Source organism: Mytilus trossulus, chromosome 12 (genome assembly GCF_036588685.1).
Source record: "Mytilus trossulus isolate FHL-02 chromosome 12, PNRI_Mtr1.1.1.hap1, whole genome shotgun sequence".
NCBI classification, from domain to species: domain Eukaryota; kingdom Metazoa; phylum Mollusca; class Bivalvia; order Mytilida; family Mytilidae; genus Mytilus; species Mytilus trossulus.
This window is the reverse complement of record NC_086384.1, coordinates 2,972,445-2,988,338: the sequence shown is the minus strand read 5'-3', so window position 1 is coordinate 2,988,338 and position 15,894 is coordinate 2,972,445. Positions and strand designations below refer to the sequence as shown.

General features: G+C 31.6%; 1 protein-coding gene across 2 annotated transcripts; it reads left to right on the top strand.

Moving 5' to 3' along the window:
• The first annotated feature begins 632 nt into the window (after nt 1-632).
• On the top strand, nt 633-13,720 carry LOC134692166 (alpha-galactosidase A-like). Of its 2 annotated transcripts, none has more exons than XM_063552612.1 (8): nt 633-689; nt 4,533-4,693; nt 5,121-5,295; nt 6,368-6,542; nt 9,082-9,176; nt 9,682-9,843; nt 10,701-10,898; nt 11,458-13,720. In XM_063552612.1, exons 2-8 carry the CDS (start codon nt 4,542-4,544, stop codon nt 11,710-11,712), a joined length of 1,212 nt encoding a protein of 403 aa, XP_063408682.1. In that variant the 5' UTR covers nt 633-689; nt 4,533-4,541; the 3' UTR covers nt 11,713-13,720. The 2 variants fall into 2 exon arrangements, with proteins under 2 accessions (XP_063408682.1, XP_063408683.1); XM_063552613.1 differs by having other exon boundaries at nt 678-785.
• The last annotated feature ends 2,174 nt before the right edge of the window (nt 13,721-15,894 follow it).

The window sequence follows — 15,894 nt, the reverse complement described above, 5'->3', positions numbered from 1 at the left end:
TAAAAAATTTAAAATTACTTATAACTATTAGTTGGGAGTGCTATACATACATCAGGAATAATAATGACAATAATGGACAAAAATTTAAGCTATATATATATGTACAAAAATTTTCTTCACAGTTTAATTTCTATACGGAGATCTTGTCATTACTCTTTTAAATTATAGCTGATATCTTACAATTTTAAAGGAAAGATTTATTTTAAATACTTATAAGTCGTAATAAATAAGAAAAATAGCTTTTCATATAGGATTTTTTTTTAATTAGAAAATGATTTTTTTTTAAATGAATTCTTAATGATAAACAATAAAACTAGATACACATCAAGAAAGCTACAAACACAAAAGGAACTGCTTTACATGCACCATGCACCATCAAATCGAACATATTGGAAAATACATATGAAAACAAATAACGGTTCCTTCGTACAAAATAGATGTTAAAATATCAAATAATGTATAGAATGTATTTTGATAAATCTAAATATCATTTTTATGTCTGAATTTGTCCGTTATAAAAACCAAATTATGTTATTGTTTGGTGACAAGCCGACTTCAAGTAAAGCTTATTTTTAAATTCATTCATTCATTCGCTTTGATTTGACGGTGTTCCATCAAAAAGGGAGGGATTCGTTAAAGGCTAACATACATACATTATCGTTTCACTTCCCAGTACATATAAGCCCGAGGTAAACAAGAAAATTATCATTTGATCGTTATTTATTTCATTCATCTCAACATCCATTCTTGGTGTTATATCTGTTTCATTTCAGATAATAATTAAGGCATGTAGACATTTTTGTACAATTTTCAGCATGTTCAGACACCAAATTTATTTTGGGAATGATAAAATGTAAACAACCAGCACCATTTATGAACCAGGAGCTACGAAAAGCAGTGTACAAAAAAAGACAACTGTACAACAGGTATAACAAACAAAAATCAGGTAATACCTGGGAACTCTATAGACAACAGAGAAATCTAGTCAATAAAATAAAGAAAAAATCCATTAAAACATATTTTTACGAACGCTGCATAGGCGGACCAAAAACATCTGATTTCTGGCCTACTATTAAACCTTTTATTACAAACAAAGGTAGCAACTTCACAAAAAATATCATTCTATGTGATGAAGAAAACATAATAAGTGACCAAAAGAAAGTAGCAGAACACTTCAATGACTTCTTTATAAATGTGGCTAAAGATATTGGCAACAACACACCTGCTAATAATAACCATCCAAGTGTTCAAAAAATACACGAAAACAAAACTGCCACACAACAACTAGAATTTAGTGCCATCTCAAATGAATTTGTAGATAAACAACTTAAAAAATTAAACATAAAAAAGGCAACAGGAATAGATGGCATATCAGTTAAAGTTCTAAAACTAGCACAACCAGTTATCACAAAACCAATAACTGAATTGATAAACAAGACTATTAAATCAGCCACTTTTCCAGACAAATTAAAAGAGGCACAAGTTGTACCATTGCATAAAAAGAACAATGTACTTGATGTGGGCAACTATAGACCAGTAAGTCATGTAAGTATACTTCCAGCAATTTCAAAATTTTTTGAACGAGCAATTTACAACCAGCTAGTTGAATACTTCAATACACACTTTCATCCATACTTATCTGCTTTTCGACCAAAATATGGATGTCAAACTACTCTACTCAGGATTATAGAGGACTGGAAAATGGCACTTGATCAAAATAAGTTTATTGGCTCAATTCTAATGGATCTATCTAAGGCTTTCGATTGTCTCCCTCGCGATCTTCTACTGCTTAAGCTTGAAGCATATGGTCTTTCAACTTCCTCATTAAAACTCATTAAAAATTACTTATCTAACAGGAAACAATGTGTTCGAGTTGGCTCTAGTCTGAGCAATTGGCAAAACATATACAAAGGAGTACCACAAGGTTCTATTCTAGGTCCTATACTGTTTAACATCTTCATTAATGACATATTTCACTTCACCACAAACAGTTCACTCTACAATTATGCTGATGACAACACATTATCTTATGCAAATAGAGATATAGACACCGTTATCTCCACACTTGAAAAAGACAGTTTGGCTCTGATAGAATGGTTTTCTTCCAATCAAATGAAGGCAAACCCTGAAAAATTTCAAGCTTTGGCAATTGGCAAAAAAACAATGGGCAAAAACATTACATTTGATCTAGCAGGTAACAAAATAAAATGTGAAAAAGAGGTCAAACTATTAGGCATCACCATTGACTTTGAACTAAATTTCAACACGCATATATCAAACATCTGCAAAAAAGCATCCAGACAACTAAATGTATTAAAAAGACTTGGCAAATACTTAAACAAACTTGGAAAATTAACAATATATCACTCCTTTATCATGTCAAACTTTAATTTCTGTTCATTGTCCTGGCATTTCTGCAGCGAGGCCAACACTAAAAAAATTGAAAAAGTACAAGAAAGAGCACTTCGCTTCATTTACCAGGATCACAATAGCACATATGAAGACTTACTTTTAAAATCAAAAATGCCATCACTTAAAGTAAGACGCCTAAGAACCATGGCAATAGAGGTCTTTAGAACACTCAATCATGAAAATCCAGTATACCTCCATGACCTTATAAATATTAAAAAAACAAAATATTCTTTCAGATACCAAAATTTAGCTGAAATACCAGACGTAAGAACTACAAGGTATGGCTTGAAATCTTTCAGATATTCTGCTGCCAAACTATGGAATGAGTTGCCAAACCACTTTAGAACTGAAACATCGTTTACCCAATTCAAGAGTCTAATAAACTCATGGAATGGCAACTCATGCCATTGCAATGCATGTGCATAGTTTTATTTATTTAATGTTATAGCTTGAAATATAATAGTGCTGCTTCTTGTGAATGTTTGCTAAGCTTTTTATAATTTGTGAATGCTGTGCTTTAGTTTTTATGTTTGCTTTTAGTGCTTATGCATGTGTATAATATAGTATTTAATAGTGCAGCCTAAATGTGCATGAAATGTATGTTCTATGTCTTTTATGTTTTAATATTTGTATTGTGTATGATTGTTATGTAAATGTATGCGTTTGTCGGTTATAAAAGCTCAGAGAGCTTATGTTTATTTGTTATATGACATGCCGACTATAAATAGAGCTTTGAATTGAATGAATTGAATAATATCTTGAGTAAAAGCCAGAATTGGTATCTTTAACGTATACATACAGATACAGATCTTTTTTAGCTGATACTTGTTAATTTCTGTATCATTGCCATTGATCTCTTGTGTCATAAGTAATCATACCTCATCTTATTTTTATATGTATAATTTTACATAATATTTTTATTAATCAGAAAAAATGCTTCATTGTAACAAGGATTTGTATAGTTAGTTTAACTATACAAATCCTTGGTTGGAACAGATAGCTATGATCATCTTTTAAAAGAATATGTTACGATCATCATTGATAAAATGCTTATGCAGATCATTTTCTTGACATAATAAAAATCTGATTAAATAAGCTGTTAAAATGGGAAATTGGTAAATGACGTCATTAACCCTTTCCTCCATAATGACGCCTTTTGACGCCACCCCCTTTACTACATAATGACGCCTTTGACGCCTGTGTAGTACCTCAGTTGAAATGATTTGATTATAAAATGTCTGCATCAAACCTAATTAAATTTGTATCCAATATGAAAAGGATATTCATAAGAATGTCAGACTTCAATTTATTTGATGAAATATTTGTTTTTTGCAATGCATTAATACTTCAATCCTGAGGATTTTATTTTATTGAAAAAATCCTATGTGAATCATGCATGTTAAAAAAATATTCCATGGAGGAATAAAGGATTAAAGGCGTGCGAAATTGACGACCTTTTCCGGTGATAGACATGATTCCAGAAATGACCTATTGTGTCTATGTATTACATGTTTCTGCTCAAATTTTCAAGTATTTCCAAATGCTCATAAAAAATAAATATGATAAAGATATAAATTTATGATTTATTTTACAAATAACTAACATATTTCACTATAGATAAAGAAAATTAAAAAAATAAAGAGGAGACTACAAAAAAATTATCTACATGTACATGTTTGATACCACACACATGTATGACATTTTCTCTCAAGTGCAGGTATCCCTATAGATTTATACCTAATTTGTTTGATTAGGATTGGAAAACAAGATTTAATTCTTGTGACAGAAGCAATTTTTTTTAGCAATTTATATTTAAAGATCAAAATAATGCATATATGTGTAAAGTTGGCGGAGCGTCCTAAGTAGTTACTACTGTAATCACTAGCCTTTCAACACTGGGATTGTGAGTTCGAACCCCACTTGTTCGGGTGCACTTGACCCAAATCTAGATTGACTATAGGATAGTCAGTTTTCCTATTGAAAGGTCAGTGGTTTTCTCCAGGCACTCTGACTTCCACCACCAATAAAAACTGGCAGCCACCAAAAGTGGCCTTAAAACACCAAAAATCAAAATCAAATCTTATGTGTAAAAACTTACATGTGTATCATTTTCTTTACAGGACTTAGTTATGTTATCATTTGTCCTTTTACTGACCATTCTTTCTGCACTGGTGAACGCATTAGACAATGGACTGGCTTTAACACCAACAATGGGATGGAGAAACTGGGAAAGATTTAGATGTGAAGTGGACTGTGAAACATACCCAAATGACTGTATTGGGTAAGTACATGTACATGTATACACTGAGAAGGTTGTTTATAATATGAATATGATATTATAAACTATTGCTTAATAAGTTGATTTTTGCTTTATGATTCCTACTCTTGTATAAATAAATGGCTTAACAAAAAGTAAAATCACAAAAATACTGAACTCAGAGGAAACTTCAAAACAGAAAGTCCCTAATCAAATGGCAAAATCAAATGATAAAACACATCAAACGAATGGACAACAACTGTCATATTCCTGACTTAGTAGTTGGTACAGGCATTTTCAAATGTAGAAAATGATGGATTGAACCTGGTTTAAAAAACTATAGCTCTCACTGTTCTTGGTACAAAGAAAAAAAAACCCAGAAACTTTCAGTATTTTTTTTATCTTGATTAACTAGTTCATTACTAACATGACAATTTGTTTCCTTTTAAAGTGAAAAATTATTTATGGACATGGCCGATGCTATTGTAGCTGGTGGCTTTAAGGATGCCGGTTATGACTATGTCCTTCTGGATGATTGCTGGCCAGCTCCACATAGAGATTCCTCAGGAAGGTTACAAGCAGATCCAAAAAGATTTCCTCATGGGATTAAAGCACTGGCTGATTATGTAAGTTACACACCGACTATAATTTTTTTACTTAAATAAGGCCATTAGTTTTCTCGTTTGAATTGTTTTACATTGTCTTATTGGCCAATTTGGGGCCTTTTATAGCTGACTAAGCGGTATGGGCTTTGCTCATTGTTGAAGGCAGTACGGTTACCTATAGTTGTTAATGTCTGTGTCATTTTGGTCTTTTGTGGATAGTTGTCTCATTGGCAATTATACCACATAGATCGTCTTTTTTATATACCCTGAAAATATTTCTGCATTTATTTAATCTGGAAATCCAGAACAAAATGGTCAAGCTTGTGGGTGTTGACTACCAAACTTTTCCTCATATTTGCCAGTTCTTTGTTATACTTCTAAATGGTCTAGTTCTCTTATTGCTATACACAAAAACAAATGGTCTTTCAGTACATTATGTTGTGAGATTTAATAACTGGTTTCATGATTTCCTAGTAATACTTGTTATATAAATCTGAAAAAGCTATTTCGGAACTAATTTACTGGGTACTTTTATATCGACTTTACATTTGCTTAGATGACAATGACTTGAAAACATTTAAATATACACTTCTTCCTAATAAAGAACTGTGGTGAAAGTCAATACTGATTTAGAAATATTGCATTTTGCATTTTGTGTAAAGTGGGAAAACAAATTGTACATTTTGTTGATTACCCAGATAAAAATGTTTATATAGTGATTCCATTATTTATCATGCAAACAATGTCAAAATCATAAAAATTGTGAATATTATGTGAATTTTAAGTTTTATTATTTGTTTGACATGAATAAGCTTAGAACACAATTATGTCAATATTTGGGGCATTACATTGTACCAAGAAATAATGATGTTTACAAATAATTGCATGCATACATGTACTATGTTATATTTATGAACAGATCCAAGAGGACAGATTAATATAAGCACTTGTTTCTTGTTTCTGAATCCTATTTGTGAATGTGTATATAAAATGTACTTGCATAATTCATAATAAAATATTGTTTATACCAACAGATCCATTCTAAAGAAATATGAAGTTTACAAATAACTGATATTATGTTATATATGAACAGATCCATTCTAAAGGTCTTAAGTTTGGTATTTATGAAGACTTTGGTACAAAGACATGTGCTGGTTACATAGGTAGTGAGTTCTATATGCAGACAGATGCCCAGACATTCGCTGATTGGGGAGCAGACTTAGTTTTCTTTGATCATTGCTATGCTGCAGCTAAGGATATGAAATATGGTAAAAATAACTATATTAATATTATGTGACCAAGTAGGATATATATTGGATCAGTATATTCCATATGGGTTGAGAGAAAAGGTCACTAGCATACTGTGTAACGAATTTATCGTACAGACTATCTTAACATGTAGTTATTTTAACCAATTATAATCCTATACAATGATAAAATACAATGTGAAACAACTATGACCAAATGATGTAGATGCAAGGAACTGTAGGTCCCCTATGTCTTTTAACAATGAGATAAACTAATGCAATAGATTAAGCCAAGTCAGGACAAAATGTAAAACAATTCAAAATAATGAACGGAAAACCAATATGAAAGACATGCATTTTCTCATCACTTGGCATCCGTCGTCCGTCGTTGTTGTCGTCGTCGTCCATTGTTGTTGTTAACTTTTACAAAAATCTTCTCCTCTGAAACTGCTGGGCCAAATTTCACCAAACTTAGCAATAATCATCACTAGGGTATCTTGTTTAAAAAATTTGTCTGATAACCCAGCCAACCAACCAAGATGGCCGCCATAGCTAAAAATAGAACATAGGGGTAAAATGTATATTTTGGCTTATACAGGGTTTCCGCTGGCGGTCGCCATTTTCGCAATTTGCGAAAAAATTATAATTGTGGCGATTAAAATTCGTCATTGGCGAAAGAATTTGGCGAAAGATATATTACAATTTATTTTCAGCCATCTTGTTTATTTACTTTTTTCGGATTTCTCTGACTTTACCGATCAGACAATACTCGGAATTCACCTTGAACTCGTTCAGATTTTGACAGAAAATCAATAATCAACTGATTGCATTCATAACTATCGACATCAAAGGACTAATTAATAAAGGTGTTGATTGTAAGATATGACAAAATGATATTGTTAAATGGCTTCTGTCACAGGTCACAAAAGGGATTTATTAACCACTTTGCGACGCACATGTTTGAAGCAAAATTTTTACGCTTCCTCTCTTTAATACTCGGAATTCACCTTGAACTCGTTCAGATTTTGACAGAAAATCAATAATCAACTGATTGCATTCATAACTATCGACATCAAAGGACTAATTAATAAAGGTGTTGATTGTAAGATATGACAAAATGATATTGTTAAATGGCTTCTGTCACAGGTCACAAAAGGGATTTATTAACCACTTTGCGACGCACATGTTTGAAGCAAAATTTTTACGCTTCCTCTCCTTCTTTAAATGATAGTCCAGAAAAGAAAATTGTTGTTATGACGAAAAAATTTCAATAGCAAGAATAGTCTCTGGTTTAAAACTTTATCATTTAACTTTTATATAGGTCATTGACTTAAATGGGAACTTCAAAGTCTTTTCAGTTACACACATGTTTCAAGCATATTGTTTTACTTATATTTATGGTCTACAAAAGAAAACTGTCATTATGAAGAAATCTATTCAAAAGGTTGGCATGAGAGTAACCCTTCAAAGTAATGACTACACCTTACACGAGCGATCAATTCCAAGTGATAAGATGCTTCGTTTTGGCGTAAAAAACACTTCCTATTTAGGGGGGGGGCTGGAAAAAAAGGAAAATTAAAAAAAAAAATATATTTGTGTTACTTGGCGAAAAAAATTATAAAGTGGCGAAAAATATACTGCTTTGGGCGAAAGAGGTGGCGAAAAAAATAATTGACCCAGGGGAAACCCTGGCTTATATCTCTGAAACTGAGGCATTTAGAGCAAATCTAAGTTAAATTGTCTATCAAGTCAGTATCTATCTGTCCTGAAATTTTCAGATGAATTGGACAACTGGTTGTTGGGTTGCTGCCCCTGAATTGGTAATTTTTTTGGAAATTTTTGCCGTTTTTTGGTTATTACCTTGAATACTATTATAGATAGAGATGAACTGTAAACAGCAATAATGTTCAGCAAAGTAAAATCTACAAATAAGTCAACATAATTAAATTGGTCAGTTGACCCCTTTTAAGGAGTTATTGCCCTTTATAGTCAATTTTTAACAATTTTCATTGATTTGGTAAATTTTTACAAAATTGTTTCCTCTGTAACTTAAGGGCCAAGTCCATTAAAGATAGAGAAAATTGTAAGTAGCAAGAATGTTCAGTAAAGTAAGATTTACAAACACATCACCAAGACACAATATGGTCATGAATACATCTGTGTCCTTTGTTTAATATGCACATTATATACTAAGGTGAGGGACACAGGCTCTTAAGAGCCTCTAGTTTAAGATCCAAAAATATAAATTTCTCATGCAAAAAGCACAATAAAAGACAACAAAAACACTAACTTAAAAAATTAGATGAAGGGACCCTTGAAACTGATCATGATAATTCCTAAACTCTTTATTTTAGTCTGAGACTTCAAAGTAAAAAATAATTTCATATTTATGATGGGTAAATAAATCATATATTTGCACTTTGGTTTATGTGGCACAAAATCAATGCTTAGCAAGTTCTGCTGACTATGTGTTTTTAAAAAATAAAAAAAAAAAGTCTACTATTCTCAATTGAAATTTGTATCATATTGTATATATAGCAGTTGTTTTTTTATTTGTAAGGTTTTCCCATTATGGAGTTTTTCTTGAACAAAACTGGCAGACCAATGATATTTACTTGTCCTTGGCCTATGGACAACAGGATACAACATATAAAGGTATTGTGAAGTGCAATTTCAGAAATTACAGCAATATTTGGTCTTTGTTTTAGCAGATGATAATCAGAAAACAATTTCAGGGAATATGACTAGATTAGCAGCATCCAAAATTGAAATGAGGAAAAAATTACACCCATTCATTGTAAATTCTTTACCTCTTTTTTCTTTTTTGAATCTGATACTGTTGCATTTTCTCATTATTCAAAATTTTGCAATAATTTCTGAACTTACAGTAATTTGGGAAATTTCAAATGCATGATTCAATCAGGTCATGACAACTACATGATATAATTTAAATTGTATACTGGAGATATATGTATATACTGATCTTATGATTAAGAATTATAAATACTCATACAAAATTGACCTCGGACAATGTATTAATGTTTTTTTCCAAGCCTGACTTTTTGTTTTAAGAAACAAATTGTAGTATTTCTAACATTATATCACTGCTACAAGGAAAATCTTTAATATTTAGAGAATGTTTTGATTTTATTGTTTCTAGCCAGATTTCCCTGCTATAAGAAAAACCTGTAATATGTGGAGAATTTACAATGACATTGAAGATTCCTGGGACAGTGTGATAGGGATTATCAATTGGTGGTCTAAAGACTGGTACAACATGTCATCTTATCATGGACCTGGAGGATGGAATAACCCAGATATGGTAAGAATTGTGGCTAGACTGAAATCAGGGGTGCTATGTGGAATTCAGTTATATATATGACATGATTCAAATTACAGATATGTATAGTAGTTGTCGTTTGTTTATGTAATATATAGGTGTTTCTCGTTTCTCGTTTTTTAATATAGATTAGACCTTTGGTTTTCTCGTTTGAATGGTTTTGCACTAGTAATTTTGGGGCCCTTTATAGCTTGTTGTTCGGTGTGAGCCAAGGCTCCGTGTTGAAGGCAGTACTTTAACCTATAAAGGTTTACTTTTTAAATTGTAATTTGGATGGAGAGTTGTCTCATTGGCACTCACACCACATCTTCCTTTATCTATTATAACAAAAGTTAAGTTTGAAAAAGGACTATTTTATTTCTCTATACAGTTATGCCCATGTTAATAGAATATGTTTTTGTTGAGCCTTGAAGACCTACTAAAGCTAGTCATAACGGTGACACATTTTGTCCTTGTTGTTGGTAACATTTACTTTCACTCTGTCTTAAAATTATTTTCACTTTTATGAGATTATACAAAACTTAGAAAGAATCTTTATAGGAAGAAAAAACAGTATCCAGAGTTGAATTAATATTTTTTTCATTTCTTCATATTTTACTTTGTTTTACTGTTTTTCTGATCTGGTAATTTATGTAAGAGATATAAGACTTTCTCAATTTTTATATTACCATACAGTAGTTTACTAATGTTATAGCAGATATATATATATTCAATATTCTATGAAATCACAGTCTTGTTCATTTATTTCTGTTGTTAACAACATAAATGGAACTGAAAGAAACTAGGCAAGCTTAATGTGAACATGCTCTCTGCTAAATTTCATTTTTTTTTCTTTTCAGATAGTTGTAGGTAACTTTGGGCTGAGTCCTGATCAGGAAAAAGTACATTTTGGGATGTGGTGTATATTTGCTGCACCATTACTTCTGGCTAATGACTTGAGAAGTATAAACAATCGGTCCAAGGCTTTGCTACTGAACAAAAGACTTCTTATGATTAACCAGGACTCTTTAGGTATACAAGGAAAACCAATTCAAATGGTAAGTCTATTGTTGATTGATGATTTGTTTGTTGCCTTGTGGAAGGTTAGAGATTAAAGTTTTTATGCCCTATCTAGGATAGTAGAGGGTCATTATATTTTCTGGTCTGTGTGTCTGTTTGTCCATCCATCTGGCTTCAGGTGAAAGTTTTTTGTCAAGGTAGTTTTTGATGTAGTTGAAATCCAACCAACTTGAAACTCAGTACACATAATCCATATGATATGATCTTTCTAATTTTTATTTCAAATTAGAGTCTTAATCCCAATTTCACAGTCCACTAAACACAAAAAATGATAGTGTGAATGGGGGCTTCTGTGTACTTTTGACACAGTCTTGTTTTTTAAAGTGCTGCATTTGGGGGCTTCTGTTTACTATGGACACAGTCTTGTTTTTTTAAAGTGCTGCATTTGAAACATTCATTATATTGTTGGTTGCTTAATGTTCAGTCCATTGATGAATGTTTTATATTCACACACAATAAAAGGATTAAAAACACAATTCTAGTTGAGTATTTCCAAATTTTAATATCAATATATCAAATGTTAATATATTTTGACAGGGTGATGTACAAGTGTGGACTAAGCCTATTCTACCCAAGGGAAGTAAAGCAGTAGCTGTAGTATACACAGTACAAGGAGGAAACTTTATACGAGTCAAATATCCCCTGGAATTCTATGGACTAGATGCTGGAGATTATCATCTAACAGAAGTATTCGAAGGTCATGATTTAGGACAACATAACAAATCCTCCATTATAAGTTTTACTGTAAATCCTACTGGTATATATATGTTTACAGCTAAACCGGTGAATTAATTGTATGTGTATTCTTGTTGTTCAGTATATTTAGTCTCTGATATCAACACACAATGTATCAATTATGTGGGTTCTACTTTATAATTTATTCTTTACAAAAGTGTTATCTTTGCTTCATATTTGATTAACTGTGATTGAGGAGAATGTAATCATTTTGATTTTTTTTGTCACAAGATTTTGTATAAGTTAAAATTGTTTATTTTTTATATAGCTGCATTTTAAAAGCAATCAAACGAAATCCTATTGTTTTACTATACTTAATAATTCCTATTTACATTTATATTTACTCAGATTGCTATAGATTATACATTCCAAAGTTTACATATTTATTTAAATAATAATAATGATTATAGTTATTATTATTATAATTAAAGAGGGTTACACAGTTAGCTATACCACTTACTTCCCTGAGGCCCTCGATCATGAAGTGCAATGAAATATTACTGTTAATTTTTGTCTATATGTATAGAAGTTTTCAAATGGTCCCTACTTTGTCCCGTATAAACATATTTCAAGCAAATTTATGTTCCCAAGTTTAAGAAAAGCATTTGTATTGCATTCATACTTTAATTACAAATATGTCTAGAAATTTTTGCATGGATTTATTATTGTGAGATTATTTATTGTGTTTTTTTGTGGAAAGGACAAAAAAGTGAGATTAATTATTTTGATTGTTGAGGGGGGATAGGACCTTTATTGGGACTCCAAGATCGGGATCGGGTGTTTTTAAGCTTGGGATTTCAGGATTGACCCTTTCGGGATCTGGGAATCCTTGTTTTTTTTTAAATTTCGGGACGTCAGGATTTATTTTATTTAAACTTGGGACCTCAGGATTTCGTGTTTTTAAGCCCAGGATATTGGGATCAGGTCCCCTCGGCCTCCTATCCCCCTCATTGTTGTGGCAAGGACAAAAAAGGAAGATTAATTATTGTGATAGTAGGAAAGTCTGCATACAGTTATATGTATCAGCTGATATCAGATTGTCAGTTCCTGTTATTGAGATACTCAATTGCAACATTCCCATTAATAAAAACCTGAATTATCAGTTATTATAAAAGATCATAACACATAGATACATTGATCTCAGACCAGATATCAACCCCCTCCCAAAACCATGTCTTTTATAGCCTTACCAAGCTAAACCAGTGATGTGTCCCTTGGTCTGTCAAATTTCAAGTTTTCATTACTGTCAAACTAAGGGAATCGTTTAAAACTTCTCTGTCTAGCTGGCTCTTAGATAATGTTTGTGTCAATGGTATATGTTAAAGTAAACTCTGTCTTTTCAGTAATGGCTATTGGGTATCACTCAGCGATGATAAATGTTGTGCTGTCTTATATATTGGAATAATCATTTCAGGGCTTTTTACAGCTGACTTTGAAGTATGGATTTTGCTCATTGTTGAACCCTTATGGTGACCTATAGATAATAAATTCTTCATCATTTTGTCACTGGTGGATAGTTGCCTCATTTGCAATTATGCCACATCTTTTTTGCCTGTATTTTTACATATTGTGTCCTAGTCCTGTTTAGGATTTTTTTACACTGAGAGTGTAACTTCACATGCATTTATAGCCTTCTATGGTGTAGCATCTTTTTGAAATTATGTAAATTCCTTCTACCGGTATATGTTATATTATTTTTACTTTTGTATCTTTGTAATTTATTTATGAGATTTAACATACATCAACTATGCTGTATGGGTTTTACTCATTATTGAAGGCTATAAGGTGACCTATAGTTGTTAATTTTTGCATTAGTTGGTCTCAGGTAGAGAGTTGTCTCATTGGCAATCATACCACATCTTATTATTATACTATTGCCTAAATTTAGAACCACAGTAAGATTGTTACCAAGAACAATTTTTTTGCTTGAGTGAATCAGATGAGACAGTATAATAATGCATAATATTTAAGCACCTTAGCATATTCATTGAAATTGTATCTCATTTTATACTGCAAGTTTATATATATATATATATGATGTATGTTTTGTCCTTGTTTTTATTTATAATAAATCTTTATTGAATTGATTATTGTTTTTTTTTAATCTTTTCTTGTGATGTAAACATTTTGATTTCAAGACATTATGAAAGATTTGAGTTCTTTATAAAATGTAAGCTGTTTTCCAGTGAAAATCTCTCTGGTAGAAAATTGTATTCACCATCATGGTAGGATTATGTTTCCATTTAATGCTTATACTTAGTCAAAGGTCACTGTCAATATAATTGGACTTCTAAAACGTTTAGACATCCTGTTCATTGCTGAAAGCAGTGACATTTGTTTATTTTCACATAATCTTAATACTTTTATTTATTTTTGGACAATTCTCCTCAAAATGCAGGATCTCCAATGAAGAATGCCAATGTAAGTGGGAATATTTGACCACCTGAAGTGTATCTGATAAACTTACAAAACTATGAAAACTTAACACTGACAAAAAGACCATGAAAATGAAGTCAATATAAAAAAGAAGATGTGGTATGATTGCCAATGAGACAACTATCCACAAAAGACCAAACTGACACAAACATTAACAATTATAGGTCACCGTACGGCCTTCAACAATGAGTTCATATGAATACTGTCAGGCAGAAATGTACACCTTACAATCATTCCATATAATGATCGATAAATTGAATATACTATCTAATTTGTTTGAGACATTGCATATACTATCTGAACGCTCTATATTGACCAATGAACCATTAAAATAAGATAATCAAGATCAGATGAAACCACATGTTCACCATACAATCATTTCAGACACCATATGAAGTTGACCTATTGCTTTAGTATGTGAAATACATTCTTTACTAAGAAAATGTAAAATAGACCACTGATAAAATGAGGTGGAGTTCAGATGAACCCTGACTGACAGATATGTAGTCGTTGCAGAGATCTTATTTGCATATCATTTACATATTACCAACCTGAATATGCATTAAATATTTACATATTACCAACCTAAATATGCATTAAATATTTACCACAGGATATCAATCAAACAATATACTTAGTTTGTGTGCACACTTCACAACATTGCAACTTGTTAAAATAATAAACTAAACTAGAGGCTCTAAAGAGCCTGTGTCGCTCACCTTGGTCTATGTGCATATTAAACAAAGGACACAAATGGATTCATGACAAAATTGTATTTTGGTGATGGTGATGTGTTTGAAGTTCTTACTTTACTGAACATTCTTGCTTCTTACAATTATATCTATAATGAACCTTGCCCATTAGTAACAGAGAAAAATATTTGGTAAAAATTTACATAAAATTACCGAATTAATGAAAATTGTTAAAAATTGACTATAAAGGGCAATAACTCCTTAAGGGGTCAATTGACCATTTAGGTCATGTTGACTTATTTGTAGATCTTACTTTGCTGAACATTATTGCTGTTTACAGTTTATCTCTATCTATAATAGTATTCAAGATATTGATAATAACCAAAAACCGCAAAATTTCTTTAAAAATTACCAATTGGAGGGCAGCAAGCCAACAACCGATTGTCCAATTCATCTGAAAATTTCAGGGCAGATAGATATTGACCTGATAAACATTTTTATCCCATGTCAAAGTTCCTCAAAATGCTTTGGTTTTTGAGTTATAAGCCAAAAACTGCATTTTACCCCTATGTTCTATTTTTAGCCGTGGCGGCCATCTTGGTTGGTTGACCGGGTCACGCCACACATTTTTTAAACTAAATACCCCAAAGATGATTGTGGCCAAGTTTGGATTAATTTGGCTCAGTAGTTTCAGAGGAGAAGATTTTTGTAAAAGATTACTTAGATTTATGAAAAATGGTTAAAAATTGACTATAAAGGGCAATAACTCCTAAAGGGGTCAACTGACCATTTCGGTCATGTTGACTTATTTGTAATTCTAACTTTGCTGAACATTATTACTGTTTACAGTTTATCTCTATCTATAATAATATTCAAGATAATAACCAAAAACAGCAAAATTTCCTCAAAATTACCAATTCAGGGGCAGCAACCCAACAACAGGTTAACCGATTCATCTGAAAATTTCAGGGCAGATAGATCTTGACCTGATAAACATTTTTACCCCATGTCAGATTTCCTCTAAATGCTTTTGTTTTTGAGTTATAAGCCAAAAACTGCATTTTACCCCTATGTTCTATTTTTAGCCGTGGCGGCCATCTTGGTTGGATGA